The sequence below is a fragment of the Pezoporus wallicus genome, unplaced genomic scaffold, assembly GCF_028554395.1.
Source record: "Pezoporus wallicus isolate ANWC-B61680 ecotype Strahan unplaced genomic scaffold, APGP_CSIRO_Pwel_v1 contig_14644, whole genome shotgun sequence".
In the NCBI taxonomy this organism is placed as follows: domain Eukaryota; kingdom Metazoa; phylum Chordata; class Aves; order Psittaciformes; family Psittacidae; genus Pezoporus; species Pezoporus wallicus.
The window spans coordinates 38015-63140 of record NW_026635775.1 but is presented as its reverse complement, the minus strand read 5'-3'; the positions used below and the strand labels follow the sequence as shown (position 1 = coordinate 63140).

The window sequence follows — 25126 nt, the reverse complement described above, 5'->3', positions numbered from 1 at the left end:
AGCGGGGCTGGGGGCTGCTGGAAGGAGCTGTGGGGCTCAGCCCTCCAGCCCCACCAACCCCAGCAGCAGCCACAGCAGGCTGAGACAGGAGGGTGATGCAGAGATTCCCTCCGCCCCAGGCCACTGCTGGGACTAGAAGAGGGATGCTGCTCTGAGCGCATAGATCCAAGCAGCTCCAGCCTTCGAGCACAAGATGTGCGACCAAACCCTCTCCTCCCTACACGGCTGGTATCACCCCTGCCTGGCACACTCACCACCATGTGGTTGATGGAGACCCAGCAGTCCTCGGGGAAGTCTTGCAGCATGGGCACCAGGAACTGGAGGCAGCCGTCCCAGTGACACAGCAGCAGCATCATGCCGATGAGGTTGAAGATCCTCACCACAGCGCTGGCCAGGTCGTATGTCATGTGGAAGATCTGCAGAAGAGGCAGGAGTTGGAGCTACAGAGACACTGGCACTGGAACGGGTTGCCCAGGGAGGTTGTGAATGCTCCATCCCTGGCAGTGTTCAAGGCCAGGTTGGACAGAGCCTTGGGTGGCATGGTTTAGTGTGAGGTGTCCCTGCGCATGGCAGGGGGTTGGAACTGGATGACCTTAAGGTCCTTTCCAACCCAAACCATTCTATGATGCTATGACACTCCAACCAGCCGTACCCCACAGCCAAGGGTCCCCATCGCGAGGCCCTGAGCAGTGGCCGTGGTCCCCAAGGGGCTCTCACCTCCTCCCACTGGTGGATGTAGCGGATGAGGCGCGAGAGGCGCAGCAGGCGCAGGAGGCTGAGGATCTTGGTGAAGCGCACGATGCGCAGTGCCCGCGCTGTCTTGTACACGTCAGAATCCACCTGCGTCTCCAGGTCGACGATGAGGAAGATGTAATCCACCGGGATGGAGGAGATGAAGTCAACCAGGAACCAGCTCTTCAAGTACTTCATTTTGATGGTGTGCGGGTCGAGGATGATCTCTGTGTTGTCCTCCACCACGATGCCTGTCCGGAAGTTCAGCACCAGGTCAGCCAAGAAGAAAGTGTCCGACAGCACGTTGAAAACGATCCAGGGAGGGGTGTTCTCATCCTTGAAGAAGGTGATGCCCACGGGCAGGATGATCAGATTCCCCACCATCAGCAGCAGCATGATGAGGTCCCAGTAGAACCTGCAGGGGCGGAGCACAGGGGGTGGGAGAAGCAGGGAGAGGCAGGAGACAGTGGGTTAGAAGCAACCCCGAGTTCAATGCAGTGTGGAGAGACGGGCGCGCAGGACATGCACACGTGCCTGCCCACACGCATGACTGATGCTGCTGCTCGGCTGGGACACACGTGTGTGGGGAGGAGCAGCTCTGCACCGGTGGGTCTGGGAGAGCAAACATCACCCCATGCGTGTGGGAAGGGAGGGCTGCAGCACAGCTGTTGCTGCCCCCTCTTCTGACCTGGGGCCACTGAAGCTGTTGGGATTGCAGCATGGGGGAGCCAGGCAGCAGCCAAGCAAGGGTAGGGAAGCGCCATCACCACAGGGAAGGTGGGAGGAACATATCTAACCCCAAAGGGGCTACTCATGGGCACTGGGCCTGCAGGACCCCTCAATCCACCTCCTTTCTCTGGGAGCGGACAAGCTCAGAGGCTTTGGAGGCAAGGCCAAGAGACACTGGGCAGCAGCTGATTGGTGTTAACCCAGCATCCCCATTCACATGCAAATGTGGCTGGGATGTTTTCATTCCTCACACAAACACATGGACACACTTTGCTTCACAAGGCCCGAGATTGCTCCTGCGTCAGCTTGGTGGACTCACTGGGCTCCAAGGCTTTATGGGTGCCTCGAGAAGCAAACCCAGCTCCCACCTTTGGATGCTCCGTTAGCCCCAGCCCCGGTTGTGGGTAAAGACCCCAAGTCTTCAAAGGTGACTTCAGGGCAACTCTTTGATCCAAAGTGGCCTTTGCAATGACAAGAAGCCTGCAGGCGTTTCCTCCCCTGGGTCTTCACCAGGCAGCACTTGGTGCAAGTGGTGGAGAAGAGGAGGGAGCAGAAGTGATGATCTTAAGGTCCTTTCCAACCCTAACTATTCTATGATTCTATGATTCTAAGTGATGGCTCCGTCAAGAGGGCGCACCACAGTAGGGAGGGGGCACCACCAACGCGGGGGCTCCCCCAAGACCCAGAGGCCTCGCACTCATCAACACCCTCTTGCCCATGGCCAAGATGGGCTGGGGAAGGCAAGAAGATGCTGGTCAGGGCAGAAGGGGCCTGACCTAGCCAAGCAATTGCCTCCTGCACCCCGCGCTGTGCCCCAAGCATTGCTCACTGAGCAGGGAGCCGCCAGCCCCCACAGCAGCCAGAGCTCTTGATTCAGCCTCAGGCTTAAGCTATTTAGGGCAAGCCCCGTCCTCTGCTCTGTGTCAGGCCGAACACGCAGGGCCCTGATCTCAGTGGCCTTTATGTATCCCTATAATGTGATAAACACCGGCGTAATCCCGCCAGCTGTCTACCTGCCAGCTCGCCCCATGGCACCGCTGCACAAGCTGCTCCTGCCGAGCGCAGGCTCCCGAACTTCGGGGCAGCTTCCCTGGGAAAAGGGCTCCGAGGGCTGCAGGCCCCCGGTGTCAGGCTCAGGAGCTGGCTACAGGTACCGGGGTGCTCGCCGGGCTGGGGACATCAGCCGTGTCACAGCTTGCCGCGGGAGACGACTGCCATTCCCCGTAGAGAAAGCCCACCCTATATGACTCAACATCCCCGTGACACCCAGTTCCTCCCACATCATCCGTCCCTGAGCCCTCCCCGTGATCCCGGTGACACCGTGAGCCAGGCCCGGCTCCGTGCTGGGCGTCCTGCCCCCTGCCACCAGCTCCCAGGCTCTGCAGGCAGCTCGTGGGGCCCGTGTCCCCACCGGGGTCACGCAGCTCCTCACCAGACACGGACAAACAGCGTCGGGAAGCGGGGGGCTACGTGGATGAAGGCCGGCGGACCCTGCCTCCTCCTCCTCCACGGAGGAGCCTCGGTTGGGCTGGGTTGCCCCCGGCCAACGGGAACCCCGGGGCCCGGTGGTGGTGGGGGGACTGAGGCAGGAGAAATTCACCGGTGCCCCTCCGCAGGATCACCCAAGGACGGCGCAGGGGCTGGGGCTACGCGGCCCCGGGGAGCGGAGGGCCGGACCGGCGGGTGCGGTGCGGGAGCCGCGTCCTCCCGGCCCGGTGCTGCGGAGCCCCGGGTGCCCGTCACTTGTTGCCCCGACGGAGCCGGGGCGGGGCGGGCGGAGGAGCCGCGCTCAGCACCAGGGACAGCGGCACGGGAGCGGGTCCCACCTGAAGTCGCTGTAGGGATGGATGATCCAGGCACCGGCCGACTTCACCCGTTGCCGTTCGATCTCCACGGCCCGGTGGCTGCCGAACATGCGCAGCGAGAACTTATTCACGGCGGGCTGCAGCATGGCCCCGAGCTGCCGTTGCACGAACGTGCCCGCCGCCGTCGCCGTGGCCGCCGCCTCGCCCTCCGCCACGATCTGCTCCGCCGCCACCGGCGAAGCCGGGGCCGCTCCCGTCGCTTCCCCATCCAACACCGGCGGCTTCTCCCGCGGCTCGGGGCTCCTGCCCGGTGCCGCTTCCATCCCTCCGCCGCCGCCTCACGTTTCCTTCAAACGCCCTTGCCCGGGCGTTCTGCCCGCCGCCCCGTAGCACATGCCCGGCCCCGGGCGGGCGCGCCTTCACTTCGCCGGTCCCGACCGCTCGCTCACCGCTCACTCCTCCGTTACCGGTACCCGCAGCTCCACGGGCCGCCCGGGGGCACTGCGCACCCCGGGGACGAAGCACCGGGACCCCGCCGCTAACGGGGATGCACCGGAGGTACCGGAGCGGCGGAGGCGGCGGCGCGGGACCCCGGCGGAGCTCGGAGCACTCGCAGCGGGGCCCGGGATTCCCGGGGGCTCCACGGCCGCCATCACGGATTTCCTGTGGGATAAACGCACCGGGCTGGCTGCGAGGACGGTGCGGAGCATGGAGGGGGGGGGGGTGGTTGCGGGCCCTTCCGGGGTTGGGGTGTGAGGGAGGTGAAGGCCACGGTGAGGCCTTGCTGTTGCTTCCCCCCACCCCTCCGTCAACTCCCCGTTGTCTCTTCCTTCGGTGCCGGTGCCTCCCGGTGCGTGAGCCCCGTTCTGCCGCTTCGCGGCCTGGTGCCGTCCCCGCTGCTCCCGGTGCTTCCGCTGTTGGCGCTCGGCCGCTCAGGCCCCACCCGACAGCGGCGGAGCGCGGCCGCCATCATCGTCCCCAAACCGGTTCCAGAGCTGCTTTAGGAACGCGCCGCTGCGGGCATTGCCTGCTCGGGAAAGGGGTGCCGGGCCTTGGCCGGTCTCCAGCGCCGCCTTCGTGCGCTGCCCTTAATGAGAGGTTGGACTCGGAGCCGTCGGCCCCGGGGGGGGGGGAGAACCGTGAGCGGGTTCTCCAGTCGCCACCTCGCCCTCTCGGTAGCCGGGCCTGTAACACCGGGGCGGGTGTGCAGCCGCTGCGTGTGTGCCTCTTGGTGGGGGGCGCAGGAGGAAAGTCGCCATTAGGAGGGCTGTGGGCAAACGGAGCTCCGGGCTGTTGGCTTTGGAAGCAGAGCAGGTGGAGGTGTTTGATGGTTTGGAGCTAAAATACGTGTGGGGAATGGCTTAGAGCTGGGGATGGGAGCAGGATGCTCTGACCCGGGACTCAGGGTGGAGTCCTGCTGAGGGAGAGACTCCTTCCCTCTTGGCTCTTGCATCCCATCCCAGAGGTGGAGGTGAGCGCTCATCCCACTGAGGAGGGCTCTGCAAGGCTTCATGAGTTCCTTTGCATGTGGACAGGGTGGATTTGCTCCCTGGATGGGGCAGAGGGAAGCGTGGATGTCTCTTGCTCAGCAGTAAACCAGAGGCATCTCTTCAGGAGCTCCTGTACAAAGTCCCTGTGCAGCAGTACGGGGGTGCAAGGACTTTGGGCCAAGCACTTGCTGATATCCTGAGCTTCATTTCACCTTCAGTTTTCCTTGGTGCTGCTCTCTCCTTTCTGGGGAGCACCTTAGTTTAAAGAGAAAAAAAGGTGGAAGCTCGGAAGGCTTGAGTGCTGCTCCTGGAGCTGTGGCCAGTAGAGATGAGTGCGAAGAAGTGAAAGTAACCTGAAAACCAGAACTGCAGCAAGCACAGCCCATATGGGTGGCCGCATCCTCTCATATGGGGTGCTGGGGTCTCTCAGAAGCTCATACCCTCCCTCTCAGGTCCCCCCCTGCATGCTCAGACGCTGCTGGTGGCCTCCCCTCTCCTTGCCCTGGCAACTCCTTGGCTGCGGATGCTCTGCGCTGGTTTCCCTCCCTTGCCATTGCCTCTCACGGTCCTCTCCTGTCCCTGCAGATGCCTCACTCCCGAAGGTACCGCTCGTCGGAGCGCAGCAGCCGGGGCAGTTACCACGAGCGTTACAGGAGCCGCAAGCACAAGCGGCGGCGGTCGCGGTCCAGCAGCAGCGAGCGGGACCGGCGGCACCGGCGGGAGGACAGCTACCACGTTCGCTCCAGGAGGTGAGGCTGCAAGGCCGGGGCAGGGCCCCTGACCTGCGGGGTTCCTCCAGGGGCAGCTCCCCTGCTCTGCGCTGTGCTCTGAGCTGGGTTGTGTTCCTAATGCAGTCCCTGCCTTGTTTGCCCTTCCCCAGCTACGATGACCACTCAGCAGACAGGAGGGCCTACGACCGGCGTTACTGTGACAGCTACCGGCGGAACGACTACAGCCGCGAGCGGGGGGAAGCCTACTATGACCCCGAGTACCGTCACTCCTACGAGTACCGGCGCTCCCGGGACCGTGAGGGCAGCTACCGGAGCTGCAAAAGCAGCCGGCGTAAGCACAGGCGGAGGCGGCGCCGCAGCCGGTCCTTTAGTCGCTCCTCATCGGTGAGTATCCTGCTGTGTTGGGCCTCCCCTGTAACCTTTCTCTCCCAGGTGCCGAGCTGGGTAAGTGGAAAACTCACTTTCTAACTGCTCTCTCAGACTCGGCTTGAGATGTGCATAGAGAAACCTTTGGTGCAGGTGGCAGCTCGTGTCCACCGTCCTGCTGCGCCTCAGCAGGGGCTGCCCTGTGCCAGCCCGGCCCAGGCAGCTCAGCCCCTCTCATAGTGTTGCCTGCTCAGAGGTGGGAGGAGGACAGGCTGTGCCTTGCGAGGCTGGCGTGTCCCCCCCGGGGTGGTGCAGCAGGCCTCAGCTCCTTTATCCCTGCAGAGCACTGTTTTTGTTCGGTGGTGCTCATTAAGAGCTGTCTAGGAACCCCAGCCAAGCAGTCTTTTGTGTGAGGTCCAGCTGATCCTGGTCCCAGAGAGCTCATCCTGCCTGCCACAGGCAGCTCGGTCCCTGGTTCTGTGTTCTGTGGCAGGAAGCCTCCCTGTCTCTGAGGGTTACGTCCTGCAGCAGAGCAGGATCCTTCTGGGTGGGCTCAGCTGATGTGGGGTGTCATGTGAGGGGCTCTGCAAAGGAGTGAAACTTGTGGACTGATCAATTCAAGTGGAGGCAGCAACCGTCACAGGCTCTTCCCAGCAGTGTCCCTGCCGTTCTCTTCTTGTCTGTTCTGCTGTTCACCTTCCACTTCTGTTAGACCCAGACACGTTCTCTGCTCTGTATGTGGAGCTCTCAGTGTTGTCCGGTCTGTTCTGGCTGTATGTCCAGGGATGGGACTGGGGGCTGGATTCAGGTCCCAGGTGTGCTGGCCGGTTGGTTGCTCCCAGGTGTGGGGATACTTAGCTGAAGAACTGAAGGCAGGAATTCTCTCTTCTCTGGCATAAGCCTCTTATCTGCCTCATCCCAGGCTGTCCCTATTCCCTATTGGGCCTCTGCTTCTCTCCTGGAAGCTAGTCCTTCCAGGATCAGCTTTGTTAGGGGAGGGTGCAGGCAGCAAGGTCACATCTTCCCCAAGGCAGTCGCAGTCCTCTCTGGTTTGGACGGATCGTTGTACTGAGAGTTGCTTCTGAAACCTCTGAATTCATCTTTGCCTGAGTGTTGGGGCTGGGGGACGCTGTCGGGGGGCTGTTGGAATGGGATGTGGGGGACAGCCCGGGCCTTTGCTTGTGCAGGACTTGCCAGCACCCGCCTTCTGCTGCCTTTCCCCAGCGGCTGCATGGGGCTGAAGGAGCCTCTCCCCGAGGCTCTGCCGCGCTCTCTTGGCGTCACCAGGACCCGAAGGCCAGTGCCGATGCTCTCGGAGCCCCGCTAGGAGTGAGGGCAGCTGCCCCCTTGCTCTGCCCTCCACTAGCCCTGTTGTGACCGTCTCTGCTCTCGCACTGGTTCGGGTGGGGCTGTTTGTAGGTTCTTTTTTTTTTTGTTGTTCTTTTTTCTTTTTTTCCTTTTAGTTTTCTTTTTTTTTTTTTCTTTTTGGCTACAACGAAAAGCAAACTGTTTTTTTCTTTTCTGAGCTAGTGTGTTGTATCTTGACATGTTCCCTTGCAATATCCCTATCGTTATATATTCCTCTGTGCCGTATGAATTGGCTGGGAATCTCCTCCTGCAACCCCTCCTCAAACAACCATGTGAATTTCCAAACCAACCAATGCGTGACGCTGGCTGCTGCGCTGGGTTGAAAATGTGATTGGTGAATGATGAATTCCCTGTCTGCCTGGGCCAGCAGCGGAGTCGACAGAGCAGCAGAAGGGCCAAGAGTGTGGAGGACGACGACGAGGGGCATCTGATCTATCGCGTCGGCGACTGGCTACAAGAAAGATGTACAGCCAAATCGTAACATAATTTAGCTCTCTAGTTAAGCTCCCATCGCAGTCGCAGATCTGTCTTATCTTTCTGTTTCATTTTATTTCCATTGTTTATTAAAGAGAAACCCTCTCCTTTTTCCTTCCCCTTTTGTTAAAGCTACGTTTATATTTTGTATTGTTACTGAAGTGCCAGGGAATTAGGGCTGTTGCCTTGTGCAGCCGGTGTCAGCCTTCCGCTGCTCCGGCCTCTCAAGCTGTGTGCAGGTTAGGTGTTGCAATGCATTCTCCTCTGCCTTGTGTATGCACTGCATCCAGGTCGTGCTCACTCTCTCATCTGCTTTCCTCTCCTTCTCTCCCTCCCAGATGAGATTATTAGCACCTTAGGGGAAGGCACGTTCGGCAGGGTGGTGCAGTGCATCGATCACCGCAGGTACGTGGCAGGGATGTGGTGGTGAGGGGTAAAGAGAGACCGTAGCTGGCAGTGGAGCCTTTCATGTTCAACGTGGGAGCCTGGGGGTGAAACGAGCCTCTTTGTTCCCAGGATTCCTCAGCTGGTCTGGGCACTCAACCTCTCGGGTTGCCCATGTGTTGGAGAAGAGTGGGGGGAGCTTCTGGGGGGTGCTTGTAAGGAGGGAAAAGGTGCTGCTTTGGTGGATGGTGCAGCTTCCAGTGTCTGAAGAGGGCTACAAGGATGCTGGGGTGGGACCTTCATCAGGGACTGGAGTGATAGGACAAGGGGTGATGGGTTCAAACTGAAACAGGGGAAATTCAGGTTGAATGTAAGGAAGAAGTTCTTTACTGTGAGGGTGCTGAGGCGCTGACAGAGGTTGCCCAGAGAAGTGGTAAATGCTCCATCCCTGGCAGTGTTCAAGGCCAGGCTGAACAGTGACTTGGGCAACACGGTCTAGTGTGAGGTGTCCCTGCCCACGGCAGGTGGTTGGAACTGAATGATCTTCAGTTCCTTTGCAGCCCAAACCATTCTATGACAGCCGTTAATAAAAGCCACCTCCTGGCTTGGGAAGGGTGGTGGAAGGCTGTGCTGCAGAGGGTGAGGCTGATTCAGAAAGCCCTTTTTGCAGGCCACGGGCTCTCTGGCCCAGCTCAGAGCTGATCTCGAGCTTTATCCCCGTTTCTCCCCCAGGGCTGGTGCCCGTGTTGCTCTCAAAATCATTAAAAACGTAGAGAAGTACAAAGAAGCTGCTCGGCTGGAGATCAACGTGCTGGAGAAGATCAACGAGAAGGATCCCGAGAACACCAAGTGAGTGGGCTCCTGGTGTTACCAATGGAAGGGGAAGCCTTGCCTTAGCGCAGTTGCAGGGATGGAATGCGAGAGGTACTTGATGTTGGGTGACTGAATCTGTGTGTGGCTACGTTTTGGAGGCATAGTGGCTTGCTGTGGGATGAGAAGGAAAGGAGGAAGCAGTCACAGGGATAACAGCGGGGTGGTTTGTGCAGGTCTGTGTCAAGCCTCATGTTTTTGCCCTCAGTCTTTGCGTCAGGATGTTTGACTGGTTTGACTACCACGGCCACATGTGCATCTCCTTCGAGCTCCTGGGGCTTAGCACCTTCGATTTCCTGAAGGACAACAACTACCTGCCTTACCCCATCCACCAAGTACGGCACATGGCCTACCAGGTGTGCCAGGCTGTGAAATGTAAGTGCTCCCTGCGCTTCTCCACTGCTCCTTGGCTGACCTGGAGGGCTGTGCAGCTCCCAGCAGTGCCAGTTCTGAGCCTAAGCCTTGCACTGCCTCCAGTGGTGAATGCATGCTTGGAAGGGATGCTTGTTTTCCTGATTGTAATGTTTTCCGGTGCATGTGGGCTGGCAGGAGCTCAGAGCACTTGAGCATCCACCCCCCTACGCGTTTGGGTGATCAGTATGATAAATGTGCTTCTGACAAATCATCTTGGCCTGGAGCAGCCTGTTCACACCCCGTTGTAAATGTGGGCTAAACTGGTGCCAGTGTGAGCAGCCTGAATGAGTGATGTTTGCTCTTTGGGTGGGTGTAGCCTCACTTCGCTTCTGTTCCATCACCCGACTCTGTTTGCCCCCTCAGTTCTGCACGACAGTAAACTCACCCACACCGACCTCAAGCCAGAGAACATCCTCTTTGTGAATTCTGACTATGAGCTCTCCTATAACCTGGAAAAGGTAACGGTGCCTCTGGGGTTCTTCTCTTGGGTTCTGCGGTCCCTGGCCTTGGCAGCAGGAGGGAGGAGTCAGAACGTGGAGCCAGGAGACACGGGGTTCACCAGCTATGTTCGTGCACACGTTCAGGGCCTGTATCTCGCACGAGCTGCCTGTGTGGCCTGTGAGGGAGCCATAGGGACCACAGGCTTACCTGGCTGATGGTGGGAGCGTGTTTGGGGCTGTGCTAGCACTAGTGTAGCCTCTGGAGCCTTCCCCTGCCCTGTGGTGAAGCCTTAGCTGTGTAAGGAAGGGGCTGAGTCTATGTCCTGAAGCTCCTGAGTAACTGATGCTGTTCTCCCTTGTGAAGAAGCGGGATGAGCGGAGCGTGAAGAGCACAGCCATCAGAGTGGTGGACTTCGGCAGTGCCACGTTTGACCACGAGCATCACAGCACCATTGTGTCTACCAGGCACTACCGAGCTCCAGAAGTCATCCTGGGTACGTTCCCCTTGGTTTCTCTGCAGAGGCAGGTGTTTTCCCTGAGGCACTGGGTGCTGCCTCCTGGATTAAGGAGCATTTTACCTTCACATCCTTCAGTAGCTGTTCTGTGTTTACCCTGGGAGATGAGAAACACTTTGTTTAACATGCTCTACAGTGCTATTTTGGGGGGGGGGGGGGGGGCGAGAGCAACTCCTAAGTTGCTGTTTTGGCACTGCCACCAGCTGGGCAGTCTATTGCCACCGGTGTATCAGGAGCCTGGTGGGAATGGGAATTGTTTTTCCAGTTGTTTGTTTCTAAAAGGGAGAGGGATTTGGAGTCTTAGGCTGTAACTGGATCTTTTATTTAAAACACATTGTTTTCTAGAGCTTGGCTGGAGCCAGCCCTGTGATGTGTGGAGCATTGGCTGCATCATCTTTGAGTATTATGTGGGTTTCACCCTGTTTCAGGTGAGAACTGTATGCTGTATGGCTACCTCACAACTGGTGAAAGAGGATGCTGGCTGTTCCCCAGTACAGCCAGGAGCCTCTGGGAATCATGGGCTTCCCTCCATCACTGCAGTCTTGTAGAGACAACCAAGGTGTTGCCCAGCAAGGGGTTCTGAGCAGGGGAGTACCCAGGGCTGGAGCTGGAATGATTGGAATCTGTTCCATGCCTTCCCTTTATGTTTCTCCCCCTCAGACACATGACAACCGGGAGCACCTGGCCATGATGGAGAGGATCCTGGGGCCAATTCCATCTCGGATGATCCGGAAGACGAGGTGGGCAAGGCTGCTTGGGTACCACAGGCTTGCTCCTGCTTCAGGGTAGCGCTTCTCTGAGGGGCTGAGCTTTGAAGCTGCCTGCTGAGCATGTTGCTGTTGCTGCAAGGCATTTGGTGTTGGGGGTAACCTGTTCACACCTCTGTTAGGAAACAGAAGTATTTCTACCATGGCCGCCTGGACTGGGATGAGAACACCTCTGCTGGCCGCTACGTGAGGGAGAACTGCAAACCACTACGGGTAAGGAGGGGTGGGCAGGAATCCTCCTTGCTGCAGCCTCTTCTCATTGCAGAGTCTTTTAGCGCCTGCCCCAGTTGGGAAGATCTTCCTGGGGGCAAGGTTGGGCCACCAAGAGTGTCAGACCAGTGCATTCCTGAAGGAGCATTTGCTATCCCAGACATAAATGAGGAAGGCTGCAGCAGCCTGAGCGTAATCTGAGGTGGAGGAGGAGGGCATGGAGACCTTGGGAAGTGCATGGGGAAAGATGGCAGGGGGAGCTCAGCAGTTCCGTGCATGAGGCAGTGGTAAAGCGTAGAACTCAGGTCTGGGATGAGTGATGGTCTGAACAAACCAAACCTTCCCACGTCTTGGACATTCAGCCCTGGGAGAGCCCTGTGAGCGGGCTGCTTGCAGCATCCTCAGCACTAACCTTCCCCTTCCATCTGCCCAGCGATACCTGACCTCGGAGGCCGAGGACCATCACCGCCTTTTTGACCTCATCGAGAGCATGCTGGAGTACGAGCCCTCCAAGCGCCTCACCCTGGCCGAAGCCCTCAAACACCCCTTCTTTGACATGTTGGAGATGGAGCCCAGCACGAAACTGTGGGACTCGAGCAGGGACATCAGCCGGTGACGGCCCAGGCGCCAGCCTGCGCTCACATTCTAGCCCCCGTGGAGGCCTGTGTCATTTCTATTCAGACTTTTGGTGCTTTTGGTTTGGTTTTTTTTTATACATGAGTAAAACTCCCCTGGACAAGTTTGTAAAGCTGTTAATATGTGAGATACTGTAAATAGCCCATATTCTATAGCGGCCTCTGAGCACCACGGGCCCAACCTCCTACTGTTGCTGCTGCCGTTATCATGAGGTGAGGGGGCCTGTATGTCCATATGTAAATACCTCTGTTAACGTGTTGCTCTGTCTCCTCCTGCCCTCCTTGGTGTACATACTCCAGGACTCACAGCTCGCTGTAGCTTATCTGTTTCCCTGTAAGTTATGAAACTGGTGGGACTGCATGGGAATTATTTTTTGGATCAATGTCATAGCCCATCCCCACACCAGAGTTTTATAAGGATTTTGTACAGTCTTTGTGGAGAAATAAATATGAAGTGAATAAAGCCCCGGGTCTGGGTCTGAGCCAGCAGCAGCCGCTCTCGGTGATGGCTGTAGGAAAAGAGATGTTGTCGAGCACCCGCCTCGGTGTTTGTCTCTGGCTCTTACCAGTGCTGCCGTGGGACTTCCTGGGGCTGTTTCAGACGTGGTTCCAGCTCGGTGCAGGTGCTTTGCCAGCGTGTCTGGGAGAGCCGTGCTGGGGGGGTGGCAGTAACAGAGCACTCCTGGTCTGTTCTGAGCTTAGCACTTGCCTGGGGCACCATCTGCCTGTGGCAGGCGCTGTCCTGGCACCGCGCAGAGGGATGAAGGGGAAGCCTGGCTTCACCTCAGTTAGTGGGGGACCTGAAGGGGCTCCGGGAGCGGGGCTTTGGGCAAGGGATGCGGGGACGGGACAAGGGAATGGCTTTGAGCTCCCAGGGCGGGGATGGAGACGGGGTCAGAGGCAGAACCGTCCCTGTGAGGGTGCTGGGGCGCTGGCACGGGGGGATCACGGGGGCGCCGGTTCCCGTTACCGGACAGCTCCGATCACGTGCCCGCCCAGCCCAGCCCCGCCCCGCGCGTGTGCAGAGGAGCCCCCGGCGCAGGGCTCGCCCGGCGCTGGTGACGTCAGGGGCGGCAGCCAATCGGCGGCGGCGGGAGGCGGGGCTGCGGCTGACGGGGCTGAGGCGGTCCCGGTCCCGGTCCCGGTCCCGGTCCCGGTCCCGCCATGGCCCAGCGCGGCGGCCCCGCGGTGCTACCGGACAACCCGTTCCAGGTGCGGGGCCGGGGCAGCGGCGGCGCGGGTCCCCCTTCCCTCCGTCCGCCGCCTCACCCCGCCCGTTCTGTGTTGCAGGACCCGGCGCTGCTGCCGCCGGGGCCCGGCCCCGAGAGCGCGGCGCTGGACGCGTACAACCCCTTCGAGAGCGGCGCGGTGAGGCCCCGGCGGGGCGGGGGGGGCCGGGATGCGGCGGGCGGGCCCTCACCGCGCTCCTCTGTCCCCCGCAGCCGCCGCCGCCGCCGCCGTACCAGGCCCCGGCCGCGGCCGCGCAGCCCCCGCGCAGAGCCAGCCCCACCGAGCCCCGCAACTACGGCTCCTACGGCACGCAGGTACCGGGGCGGGCGGCGCGGCCTCCGCGGGAAGGGCGCGGGGGAGCAGGCGGCACCCCCAGCGCCTGCGCTTCTTTCCCCCCTGCCCCGCAGGCCTCGGCGGCGGCGGCCGCCACGGCCGAGCTGCTGAAGCGGCAGGAGGAGCTGAACCGGAAGGCGGAGGAGCTGGAGCGGAGGGAGAGGGAGCTGCAGAACGCGGCCCTCGGCGGCCCCGCAAGTGAGTGGCCGGGGGGGCCGAGCAGGGACCGTCCCCTCGGGGCTCCCCTGCGCGGGCACCGCCGCTCTCTGCCTGTCGCCTCCTTCCCCCTGCAGCGCGGCTCAACAACTGGCCCCCGCTGCCGTCCTTCTGCCCCGTGAAGCCGTGCTTCTACCAGGACATCCCGGTGGAGATCCCCGCCGACTTCCAGAAGACCGTTTCCACCATGTATTACCTCTGGATGGGTGAGTCCCGGCGGGGAGCAGGGCAGCCAGTGTCCCGTGTGCTCTGCAGGAGCTGGGGTTAACGCGATGCGTGCGGGACTGGGGGCCCTACTGACATCGCCTCTCTCTCAGCCAGCACCATTGCCCTCTTCCTGAACTTCTTGACCTCGCTGGCCTGGTTCTGTGTGGAGCCCTCGTCTGGCTCTGGGTTCGGGCTCTCCATCCTCTGGGCTCTCCTCTACACGCCCTGCTCCTTTGTCTGCTGGTACAGGCCCATGTACAAAGCCTTCAGGTGTGTATCTGCTCCCGGGCCAGCAAAGCAGCGCTGTGGGGAGGCTGCATCATGGCTGGGGCTTGGAGATGGGGGCATGTGGCTGCTCATTGTGCTCCGAGGGGGGAAAGATGGTGTCCCAGCTCCTTTGGTGGCCTTTGGGTCTGGGGCTGTTGTGATTCTGCACTGAGCTTCGTGTTCTCCTTATGCCCCCCCTGCTGTAAGGGAGGTTTTGGGGCTTCTTCCCTGTGGCCTGACCTCTCCTGTCTCTTTCTCCCAGGAGTGACAGTTCCTTCAACTTCTTTGTCTTCTTCTTCGTCTTCTTTGCCCAGAATGTGATGTATGTGCTGCAGGCCATTGGCATCCCCAACTGGGGGTTCAGGTGTGTGTGGGGCAGAGCCGGGGAGCTCTGGCCAGCCGAGTACTCCAGAAAGAGAGGAGGCAGGCAGGCAAGAGGGAACCTGTGCTGTCCAACTGCCTCTTGTGTTGCAGTGGCTGGATATTGAGCCTGATAGCGCTGCGGAAGAACACAGCTGTGGCGGTGATGATGATCCTGGTGTCCTTGTCCTTCACAGCAGTGGCTGTGCTGGGCATCATCATGCTGAAAAAGGTGAGTTTGGATCAGCCCTCAGGGCTGGAGCACCTTTTGGGGTGGGTTTGGCAGGCACGGACACAGCTCTGCTCACTGGGGTGCCCTGGCCCTGAGCCCCTTCTCAATCCCAGATCCACTCCCTGTACCGCCGAACGGGCGCCAGCTTCCAGAAGGCACAGGAGGAGTTTGCTGCCGGGGTCTTCTCCAACCAGGCTGTGCGCAACGCGGCGGCCAATGCCGCTGCGGGCGCTGCCACCAACGCCTTCCGGGCGCCCTAGGGCAGGGCCCCGGCTCCTCACCGCACGTGGGCTCTTCCTGAGGGAGAGGAAATCCAGGTTGCACTTTCATTGGATCCCCGTGTGTCTGCATCAGCTCTCAGAGGCTGCCTCATCCCAGCTTGGAAGTGCTGGTGCCCGAAGCGTTTGCTGCTCTAACCCTTTCCTCACGGATGGAGGATGCGCTGGTTTGTGCTGGTCCCTCCCCTCAGCGGACTGGGGATGGAGCGGGGTGGGAGGCGCTGTGGCCAAGCCCTGTGCTTGTCATCGCCCTCCCTTCCAGCACTGAGCTGCTGGGGGCAGGAGGCTCCTCCAGATGTGTGACAGGGACCGAAATGGCTGCTCCCATTCCTTGGGCATTCCCGTTTCCCCATCTGTCTGCCCTGGGTTCCCCTTGTGCCCCCCAGGTTCTCCCTGGGGGCTTTTCCCTGCCTTCTCTCTGCTGCAGGACCCGATTCTCTGCCAGGAGCATCATTCGTCCGCTGCTTTCCCCAGGAGCTTGCTCTGGTGGTGGGGGGGCTGGTTCTGTCCCCAGGGTGCTGAGCTGGGGGGCAGCCCCCATTCCGTCCCCCTTCCTTGTCCCCGTCTGTTCCAGCTGAGCCTGCTCCAGGCACAGGAATAAGGACTGTGTGACGCACCCGGGCAGCGGTGTGGGTGCTGCTGGCCTTGAAGCCGTGTGCCCCACAGCAGCTGAGCCAGACCTGTGGTGGAGGCCAGAGCCGGGCTGGGCACTGAGGAGGGACCCCGGTACCCCTAAAGCCCCCTCTCACTTTCATCACCTCCTTGCCCCCCTGCCCAGCACTCTTCCCCCGCAGCCTGTCCCTCCCTGTGCCCCCCCCCACCCATCCCCGCGGGGAGCCCTGGGCTGGGTCCTGCTCGTTCTGCTTTGCCCCATCTCCTCCCAGTGCCCCGGGTTTGTCCCTTTTGCTCCGGGGCTGGTGGGAGGGTTCGTGCCTTCATCCATGGGGCCGGTGCCTCTGCCCCGGGGGGGTCCCTGCTCCCACCGCTGCCGCCCCACCGGTGGCTGCTCCTGCCGCGGCCCCGCGTGTTGCTGAGCCCGACGCCGCCCTCGGCTTTTATTTAAGGAATAAATGAAGTTTCTCTCCGCGCCTCCGTGCACCGGGACCGGGGGGGGCGGGACCGGGAGTGGTGCCGCAGCCCCGGCGGGGCGGACCGAGCCGAGCTCCAGCTCCCGGCGTGCCACGGGGAAGGGGGGGGCGCGGCCCCGCTGCGGGGCGGGAGCGAGCTCGGAGCGGGGAGCGCGGGGGCCGCCGGGGCTCGGCGGGGGGCGATGCGCAGCACCCGGCACCGGGGGCGCTCCGGGCAGCGGGACCCCCCCCCCGCCCCGCGGAGGATGCTCCTGGGCGGCGCCCGGGCCCCCGCCCGAGGCTCCCGACTCCTGGCGCTGCCCCGGGGGCCCGGGCGCCGCGTCCCGGGCGGCGGTTCCCGGCCTCGGCATCGCGCTATGAGCCCTCCGCGGGGGCCCGGCGAGAGAGGAGGAAGCCGCGGGGCCGCGCTCTGCCGCCCGCCGGGAGCCGTGGGCCCGGCTTTGCCCGGGATGCGGAGGTACCGGTGAGGCGGGTTCTGCTCCAGGACAGCCCGGGCAGGGCAGCGCCGCCGTCAGCATCCTCCGGGAGGCGAAAGGTGGAGCCCGGCCCGTTCCCGCAGAGCGCCCGCTCCTGCTTCCCCGGGGCCGGCGCCGTCCTGGCGCGGTGCCGCCGCTTGCCCCGGGGCTCCGGGGCCCGCAGCCGCCGCTCGCCGCCCGGGGCAGCCATGCCCTCCCCTAGCGAGTCCAGCCGCTCCTTGACCGGCCGCACGTCCCGCAGCCTCACCCACCTCCGCGTCCAGCGGACCTGGCTGCAGATCCTGCTGGTGCTCGGCTTCATCCAAGTCATCCTGGGCGTCCTCATCGTCACCTTCAGCCTGGTGGCCGCCACCATCACACCCTCCGCCAGGATCCGGCACTCCTGCCCCTCCTGGGCCGGCTTCTCGGTGAGTCCGGGGCCGGGGCAGCGCGGAGGGGGTCCTGGCCAGCCCCGCTCTGCCGGGTCCCTTCAGCGCTGTCCCAAGGGAGTGTGGCCCCGCTGCTCCCCCATCCCTCGCCTGTGCCTGCCGTGGTGCATTGTGGGAGAATCCCAAGGCTTCCTCCAGGGTGACAATGTGGGATGGTGACCCCAGGAACGGGGCGGGGGGGGCTCGGTTCTCTCCAGGCCCTGAGCAGTTTGTGCTGGGAGGAGGGGGAGCGGGGGGTGCTGCAGTGATGGCGGGGGTGGGGGGACAGACTGGGCGGCTCTGCCCTGCTCCGCAGCCCCACACTGGGGTTCTCTGCCCGCTGCGTGTGTGGGGTGAAGGTAGGACCCCCACAAGCCCCACGGTGCCCCTGCGGCGCGGAGCTGCCCGCAGTCCCCAGGCTCCCCGGGGCCCTGAATCAGCAGTTTCGCCCGGCTTGCAGCAGCGCTGGGGCTGCTTGAACAGCCCTGGGCTGGCTCCAGGCCCACGGGGCTCGGGGGGCTCTGCCAAGGGGTTTGGGGGGCTGCTCTGGGCCCCATTGCCTGGCAGAGACCCCTCCTCATCCTCACCCCTGGGCCTGTGCGTCTGCAGCTGGCGCTGTCCGGCCTTGTCGGCATCATCTCCTGGAAGCGGCCCCTCACACTGGTGGTAGGTGTTGGGGGGGCCAGGGCAGGGAGGGCAGAGCAAGGGGTTGAGCATCCCTCCCTACCCCTGTGGGTGGATGCATGGCTGCACGCACCAGCTCCCTGTGCCCACAGATCACCTTCTTCACGCTGCTCTCGGTGCTGGGTATCATGCTGAGCCTCGCCGGGTCCATCCTGTCCTGCCAGAACGCGCAGCTGGTGAAGTCCCTGCAGGCCTGTGAGAGGGTGCGGTGGGCCCCGGGGCAGTGGAGCACAGCTCAGCCCTGGCCGCCGGGCTCTGGCCACACGGGGAGCTGTGGGGCAGGGGTCCCGTGGGGCCATGTCCCGGTGGCTCTCAGGGGTATCCCTCATGGTGCTCCTTGTCCCCAGGAGAGGGACTCGTGTGTCTGCTGCCAGGCCCGCCCGGAGCCCCCCCCCGCCTCCTGCAGCCGGCAGAGCGAGATGCTCACCATGTTCCCCAACCCCGACTGCCGCAGCATCCGTGCGGCGCTCAAGGTGGGGCACCCCGCGCGGGGCCAGGGCTCCCTGGGGCACCCCACGATGCTCTGCGGGCGCCTGCGCTCACCCCGCTGCCCCCCAGGACCTCCTCTTCAGTGTCTGCGGCTTGACCGTCTTCTCGACCGTCGTCTGCACGCTCTCTGCTGTTGTGTGCTGCATCCAAATCTTCTCCCTCGATATCGTCCATGCGGTGAGTCCCAGCCCTGGCCCAGGAGCAGACGGGGCTGGGACTGGCATTCCCCGGGGTGCCAGGGCAGGACCTGGCCCCAGCCGGATTAAGGCTTGGGATGCGCATCCCTTGCCGGATGCCTGTGCAGGGGGTCCCAGCTCTTCCTCCTCCCCTCTCGCTGCAGCTGGTGCCGCAGCGCTCGAGCTCCGTGACGCTGGAATGCACGTCCCCCCCCGACACCTTTCTGCAGAGCATGATGGACTTCGAGGAGTTCGTGCCCCCGGTGCCACCACCCCCCTACTACCCCCCCGAGTACACGTGCAGCTCGGAGACTGATGCGCAGAGGTACCTGCCTGCTGGAGCCGGGGGTCTGTGAGCCACAGGCAGGGCTTGTCCCACCCAACGCAGCTTTTCTGCTCCTGCCTCCGCAGCATCACCTACAACGGCTCCATGGACAGCCCCATGCCCCTCTACCCGACTGACTTCCCCCCTTCCTATGAGACTGTGATGGGGCTGCGGGGGGACAGCCAGGTAGGAGATGTGGTCCGGGGATGGGGCAGGCACGTTGGGCTCCTTCCTGCTCTGCCTGCGCCCTGACTGTGTCACCCCGTAGGCCACCCTCTTTGACTTGCCCCTGACGGACGGCTCACACACCTGCGCCTGCGACCGCGTCCCCTCCATCGTGCTCAGCGGAGAAGGTGCTTGTGCCCCATTGAGGACTGGGAGAGGGGCCGCGGGGGGACTCTTCCTTCCCAGCAGCTCCTCACTGCCACCCGCTCCGCTCCTTGCAGTGTCCATGGACAGCGGGTCCCTCATCATGTCCGAGATCATGGACATCCCGGGGGACAGCAGCCCCTCGGAGGACTCGTGCCTGCTGGAGCTGCAGGGCTCCATGCGCTCCGTCGACTTCGTGCTGTTCCGCTCCATCCAGCGCAGCCGCGCGGGTTACTGCCTGAGCGTGGACTGCGTGCAGTGCAGCCACCACCCGCGCAGCCCCATGCTGGGCCTGCAGGGGCCCTTCGAGGAGGTGCCGCAGCCGCGGGTGCGGGGGGAGCGCTCCTACTCCTGCTCCACGGCGGCGGACCCGGGCCACGACGGCGTCCTGGCGGGGGGAGCCGTCACCCACAGCTGCAACCGCCTGGAGGGGCTGTCCCGCTGCGCCGGGCCCTGCTTCCCCGAGGTGCGGCTCAAGGGCAAGGGGGAGCTGCGGGGGCGCTGCCGCCCCTCGGGGCTCGGCCCCGGCCGCCTCGGGCAGCTCCGGCGCAACAGCGAAACCTCCTGCCCCGCGTCCCCGGGCCCCGCGCAGAGCCAGCGCCCGCTCGTGAGGGCGCACAGCGACCCCGGCGTCCCCGCGGCCGGACGCGCTGGTAGGCGGCGATGGGCGCGGCAGGGGGATGCTCTCCTGCAGCCGGGGCGCAGCAGAGGCGTGCAATGGGGCTGGGTCAAATGGTGTTGATTCAGGATAAGCGGGGGTAAATCCCCGCTCCTGCCGCTCCAGACCCTGGGGTTTGATCCCTGGGAAGAGATCCGGGGAGACCTCAGAGCAGCTCCAGTGCCTGAGGGGTTACAGGAAACCTGGAGAGGGCCTTTGGGCAAGGGCCTGTAGGGACAGGACAAGGGAATGGCTTTAACCTGCCCGAGGGGGGATGGAGATGGGGTGTGAGGCAGAAGCTCTTCCCTGTGAGGGTGGTGGGACACCGGGATGGGTTGGATGGAGAAGGTTTGGATGCCCCATGCCTGGCAGTGCTCAAGGCCAGGTGGGACACAGGGGCTTGGAGCACCCTGCTCCAGGGGAAGGGGTCCCTGCCCGTGGCAGGGACAGGCAGGGTGGTTCTGCTGTGCTGGGAGGAGGGTTTGCTGTAGGGTCGTGCTGCCTGGACTGTTGCTGGTGTCTGCACAGGGGTGCAGGATGCTGCCGAAGCCTGAGACCTCTTTCTGCTCCCCGCAGATTTCAGGGAAGTACTTTATACCAAAGCACTGGAGGACACCACGTCCAGCTCCTCGGCGGATACAGGTCAGGGCACTGGGATGTACTGGGCTATACAAGGGGGGGGGTGGTGTTTCTGTAGCCCGTGGGGGTCCAGCTCACCCTTTTGGGGCCTGGGGACAGGTCCCGTTGGGAGCAGCCGTCCCGGGTGCGATGGTGCTGTCCCCACAGGGCTGTGCTCCGAGGCCTGCCTGTGCCGCCGCTCTCACTGTGACTCCCCGCCGCTGCTCCGGGCTGGCTCAGCAGGGAAGAGCAAGGCGCTGCCCTCCAAGGTGACGGAGCAGCTCTCCAAGAGCACGACCCGATCCCTGGGGGACCTCAAGGTCTGCAGGGGCACCCGCGGGCTCGTGGCCAGGTTCCTGCAGAGACCTAAGCGCAGCGTGGAGGTGCCCGGGCACAGCTCCCAGGGGCACAAACAGGTGGGTTACAGTGGGGCCCCATCCACATCCTCTTCCTCCCTCTGCTCCCCATCTCCACACCAGCGCTTCCAGGGTCTCTGTTCCCATGCCGTGCACTCCATGGTGTCAGCACCCCAGCTCCAGGCAGGGGCTGTGGCCAGAGCTTCCCTCCTGTGTCACTGTCCTTGCCCAGCCCTCCTTGGCGTGACAGCTCCTTCCCTTAGTCCCCAGCTGTAGCTATGAGTGGGAAAATCATGCGTGTCGCAATGGTTTTGGCTTTGCCCCTGAGTCACCAGAGCCCGGAAACAGCCACTGGGATGTCCCAGCCTTAAGGGATGTTGGAGACCTTGCACAGCCCAGGAGGCCCCGATGGGGCTCCATCAGAGACTGCAGTGATAGGACAAGGGGCGATGGGTTCAAACAGGGGAAGTTCAGGTTGGAGATAAGGCAGAAGCTCTTCCCTGTGAGGGTGCTGGGGAACTGGGATGGGTTGAATGGAGAAGCTGTGGCTGCCCCATCCCTGGCAGTGCTCAAGGCCGGGTCGGAGCACCCTGCCGTGGCTGCAGCCTGTCCCCATGGGGCTGCAGGTTCCCTGGAGCGCCTGGTCCGGAGCAGAGCGGCCCCACGACGGCATCCACCTGCGGAGCTGCGGGGACCTGAGCTCCACCTCGTCCCTGCGCCGCCTCCTGTCCGCCCGCCGGTTGGAGCGGGGCCGCCCGCGGAGCCTCAGCGGGACCTGCAAGGACAGCGAGAGCGTCCTCTGAGCGCGGCCCCCCCCTCCCCGCTGCCCCAAAGGGGGGCCCCGCTCCGCGCCAGGGCCCTCGGACGTGGCTGCCGCCCCGGGGGGGGCCGGGTCCGGCGCCGCTGCCCCTTCCCCAGGGTTAGGGGCTGGTCCCCTGCGGCGTCTGCCCCGGGGCCGCCGTGCCCCCAGCCCTGTGCCCTGCGCCAGCCGTGCCTGCGCCCTTCCCCGGCCATGCCTGTGCCCCGCACCAGCTGTGCCTGTGCCCCCGGACGGCCGTGCCCGTCCCGTCCCGTCCCGTCCCCCGCTGCCCGTTGCGGGGCCGGTCCCGCAGCGCTCGGGCCGCGCCGCCCCTCGCTAGAGACCGAATAAAAGTGATCGCCGCCTCCACCGGGGCCGTGCCGCCGGGGCCGCGGGGGAAGGGGAGGGAACGGGTCAGCTGACGCCGGTCATATGAGGGGCGGGGCGGGCGCCTGCTCCCCGCTGGACGGCCGGTACCGGCGGGAGCAACGGGGACCCAGGGCCGTGCCCGAGCGGTGCTCGGAGCCCCCGGTGCCCGGGGAGGGGCTGAGCGGCCCCGCCGTCCGTGCGGCTCCCCCGGCTCCGCTTCCCGGTTACCGTCGCGGGGTAGGGCCTGGCCCGCGCCCGCTGCGTTGCCCAACCAGAGCCCGGCCCGCCCAGAGCCGGTGCCGTTCCTGCAGGGCGGGACGGGAAGCCCGGGAGCCTTTAAAGGCTCGGCCGGCAGCGGGCCCGGTGCTGCGGGCTCGGCGGGCAGCCAGCGCGGTGGGACCGGACCGGACCGGGGTGGCACCGGGACAGGAGGCTCCGTACCCCGGGACCTGCCTGGGGACACGGAAGGGGCCATGGCGGCCACCGGGGCCGGTGCCCTGGGCTGGCGGCTGTGGCTGCTGCTGGTGGCTGTGCACTGGGCTGCAGGTGAGCCAGGGGGTGGAGGCGCCAGGGGCAGCACCGGAGCTGGGGCACCGGGGGTGGTGATGGGGTGTCCGGGGTGGTGATGAGGGGGCCAGGGTGGTGATGGGGTGGTTGGAACGGTGATGGGGTGGTTGGAACAGTGATGGGATGGCTGGAGCAGTGATGGGGTGCACAGGGTGGTGACGGGGTGGCTGGGGCAGTGATGGGGTGCCTACCACAGGGGCAGAGGCAGCACCCAGGGTAGGCAGGATGCTGTAGCAGGGACAACCCCAGCCTGGCCGCTGCCCACCCCATGCCCATGCTTCCCAGGGGCCCGTCCCTGCAGCCCCAAGTACTTTGGCCGTGATGCCATGGTGTGCGTCTGCAACGCCACGTACTGCGACACGCTGGACCCCGTGGTGCTGCCGGTGCCGGGCACCTACGCCAAGTATGAGAGCAGCAAGGCCGGGAAGCGGCTGGAGCGCAGCGAGGGGAGCTTCCAGCGCAGCCTGCGAGCCCCAGGTACCTGCTGTGGCTGTGGGAGATGGGCAGGACCCTGCCTGCCGCCGGCCGTCACAACAGCTCCCTCCTGCAGACCTCGTCCTGACCGTGGACACGGCGCAGCGGTACCAGGAGGTGAAGGGCTTTGGTGGCTCCATCACTGATGCGGCTGCCATCAACATCTTGTCCCTGCCGGAAACAGCCCAGGATCATCTGCTGCGCTCCTACTTCTCTGAGCAGGGTGAGCACTGGGGAGGTGTAAAGGATGGTAACTGGGACTTTGCATGGGTGTCCTCCTGTGCCACTGCCCACCTCTGCCTGTCCTGGTCCCGCAGGGCTGGAGTACAACCTGGTCCGTCTCCCTATGGCCAGCTGCGACTTCTCCCTCCATGCCTACACCTATGATGATGTTCCCTTTGACTACGAGCTGAAGCACTTCAGCCTGCGAGATGAGGACACGAAGCTGAAGGTGAGCAGCGGGAAGGAGCGGGAGGGGATGGGGAGTGCAGGGGCTCAGCTCAGCCCATCCCTCTGCCCCCTCCACAGATCCCCCTCCTGCACCGAGCCTTGGCCATGAGCAAGCGGCCGCTGTCGCTCTACGCCAGCCCCTGGACCTCCCCGACCTGGATGAAGACGAGCGAGTCCTTCGTGGGGAAGGGCACCCTGAAGGGGCAGGCGGGGGACAAGTACCACAAGACCTGGGCCAACTACTTTGTACGGTGAGGAGCACCCGGGGACAGGGGAGAGACCCGGCGCTGGGGTCACCCCATGGCTCACCCCTTGCTCCGCACCCAGGTTCCTGGATGAATACGCCAAACACAACCTGACCTTCTGGGCAGTGACAGCGGAGAACGAGCCCTCGGCTGGGCTGATCAACAACTACCCCTTCCAGTGCCTGGGCTTCACGGCCGAGCAGCAGCGGGACTTCATTGCACGGGACCTGGGCCCCGCGCTGGCCAACAGCTCCCACCGTGGCATCCGCCTCATCATCCTGGATGACAACCGGCTCCACCTCCCGCACTGGGCCAAAGTGGTGAGCGTGGGGTCCAGCAGCACGGCGAGGGGGCAGAGCCCCCTTCCTGTGTCACAGCACGTCCCCGCGGGGCTGGTGCACTGCCCCATGGGACCCGTGGTGGCTGACGTCTCCCTGCCAGGTCCTGGAGGATGAAGAGGCAGCTCGCTATGTCCATGGCATCGGCATCCACTGGTACCTGGACTTCATCGGTCCCATAAAGGACACGGTGCTGCCCACTCATGAGCTGTTCCCAGACTACTTCATCCTAGCCACGGAGGCGTGCATTGGGGCCCATTTCTGGGAGAGGGATGTGATCCTGGGCTGCTGGGAGCGGGGGAACCAGTACAGCCACAGCATCCTGACGGTGAGGCCCCGGTGCTGCCCCGTGGGGCAGGCCCCAGAGGGTTCCCACTGTGCCATGTCTCCTGTTGGCACCCCGGTCCTTGGGCACCCATCTGGGCTGTTCCGTTGCAGAACCTGAACCACTTTGTGTCCGGCTGGACCGACTGGAACCTGGCCCTGGACCTGGAGGGGGGCCCCAACTGGGTCAAGAACTACGTGGACAGCCCCGTCATTGTGGACAGCAGCGAAGGCATCTTCTACAAACAGCCCATGTTCTACCACATGGGGCACTTCAGGTGGGTCAGGACCCCCCCGACATAGGTTGGGGTCCCCACAGCGTGCTGCCTGGGTCCCAGCTCCATGGTTGCTGTAGCAGCTTGTCAGGACAGGAGCTCTTCTGGGGTCTGACTCCCTTCCTGGGGCTGCTCTTTGCTCCTGCCCATGCAGTAAGTTCATCCCTGAGGGCTCCCAGCGCGTGGGGCTTGTTGCCTCCAAGGAGTCCAAGAAGACAGACCTGGAGTACACTGCGTTCCTGCGCCCCGACGGCGCCGTGGTGGTGGTGGTTCTGAACCGGTGAGTGAGGCACCCAGAGTGGGGCCCTGTCCTGCTGCACCCTGGGCACCCATGGAGCTGCTGCAGGGCTGACCCCGCTGATCCTCACCCTCCAGGTCCCCACAGAACATCACCTTCGGGCTGGCCGATGGCGTTGGCCTCATCGCAGCCGTGGCTCCAGCCAGCTCCATCCAGACCTACCTGTGGCAGCGGCAGTGATGGGGCTGGGATGCCCATGGCTGGCCAGGGGCTGGATTTTGATGGTGCTCCACTGGCTCGGGCCTGGGACTGTGGAAGAAGAGTCCCACCACCGCAGTGGAGCCGAGT

General features: G+C 63.6%; 5 protein-coding genes across 11 annotated transcripts in view; 3 read left to right on the top strand and 2 right to left on the bottom strand.

The window, feature by feature from the left end:
* Positions 1 to 3754, bottom strand: part of HCN3 (hyperpolarization activated cyclic nucleotide gated potassium channel 3) — a 7957-nt gene extending 4203 nt beyond the window's left edge. Inside the window, exons 1-3 of the mRNA XM_057398202.1 lie at positions 3288 to 3754; positions 718 to 1147; positions 255 to 416 (exon numbers count right to left, since the gene is read on the bottom strand). Coding sequence (XP_057254185.1) covers positions 255 to 416; positions 718 to 1147; positions 3288 to 3589 — 894 coding nt within the window. The 5' untranslated portion in view covers positions 3590 to 3754. The remainder of the gene's footprint in view (positions 1 to 254; positions 417 to 717; positions 1148 to 3287) is intronic.
* FDPS (farnesyl diphosphate synthase) overlaps positions 1 to 25126 on the bottom strand; it is a 50900-nt gene that overhangs the window by 9131 nt on the left and 16643 nt on the right. The window lies entirely within an intron of this gene.
* On the top strand, positions 2802 to 25126 carry LOC130593225 (lysosomal acid glucosylceramidase-like). Of its 2 annotated transcripts, XM_057398209.1 has the most exons (11): positions 2802 to 2805; positions 22308 to 22413; positions 22720 to 22911; positions 22985 to 23131; positions 23226 to 23359; positions 23437 to 23609; positions 23686 to 23923; positions 24045 to 24269; positions 24380 to 24543; positions 24695 to 24820; positions 24916 to 25126. In XM_057398209.1, exons 2-11 carry the CDS (start codon positions 22341 to 22343, stop codon positions 25016 to 25018), a joined length of 1575 nt encoding a protein of 524 aa, XP_057254192.1. In that variant the 5' UTR covers positions 2802 to 2805; positions 22308 to 22340; the 3' UTR covers positions 25019 to 25126. The 2 variants fall into 2 exon arrangements, with proteins under 2 accessions (XP_057254192.1, XP_057254191.1); XM_057398208.1 differs by lacking the exon at positions 2802 to 2805 and having other exon boundaries at positions 22274 to 22413.
* LOC130593226 (dual specificity protein kinase CLK2) lies at positions 3849 to 15807 on the top strand. 5 transcript variants are annotated; one of them, XM_057398213.1, is made up of 20 exons: positions 3849 to 3965; positions 5342 to 5505; positions 5637 to 5871; positions 7589 to 7685; positions 8034 to 8100; positions 8812 to 8928; positions 9158 to 9324; positions 9727 to 9821; positions 10168 to 10297; positions 10664 to 10746; positions 10979 to 11058; positions 11208 to 11298; positions 13221 to 13298; positions 13373 to 13474; positions 13568 to 13691; positions 13787 to 13915; positions 14027 to 14186; positions 14446 to 14547; positions 14658 to 14775; positions 14889 to 15807. In XM_057398213.1, the coding sequence occupies exons 2-20, from the start codon at positions 5342 to 5344 to the stop codon at positions 15033 to 15035; spliced, it is 2286 nt and encodes a 761-aa protein (XP_057254196.1). In that variant the 5' UTR covers positions 3849 to 3965; the 3' UTR covers positions 15036 to 15807. The 5 variants fall into 5 exon arrangements, with proteins under 5 accessions (XP_057254196.1, XP_057254194.1, XP_057254193.1 ...); XM_057398211.1 differs by lacking the exons at positions 13221 to 13298; positions 13373 to 13474; positions 13568 to 13691; ... (3 more) ...; positions 14658 to 14775; positions 14889 to 15807 and adding an exon at positions 11729 to 12393 and having other exon boundaries at positions 7592 to 7685; XM_057398210.1 differs by lacking the exons at positions 13221 to 13298; positions 13373 to 13474; positions 13568 to 13691; ... (3 more) ...; positions 14658 to 14775; positions 14889 to 15807 and adding an exon at positions 11729 to 12393.
* On the top strand, positions 16524 to 21515 carry ENTREP3 (endosomal transmembrane epsin interactor 3). Of its 2 annotated transcripts, none has more exons than XM_057398206.1 (12): positions 16524 to 17024; positions 17634 to 17690; positions 17801 to 17911; positions 18056 to 18181; positions 18267 to 18374; positions 18538 to 18698; positions 18785 to 18884; positions 18967 to 19051; positions 19145 to 19720; positions 20302 to 20367; positions 20512 to 20759; positions 21326 to 21515. In XM_057398206.1, the coding sequence occupies exons 1-12, from the start codon at positions 16806 to 16808 to the stop codon at positions 21500 to 21502; spliced, it is 2034 nt and encodes a 677-aa protein (XP_057254189.1). In that variant the 5' UTR covers positions 16524 to 16805; the 3' UTR covers positions 21503 to 21515. The 2 variants fall into 2 exon arrangements, with proteins under 2 accessions (XP_057254189.1, XP_057254188.1); XM_057398205.1 differs by having other exon boundaries at positions 20464 to 20759.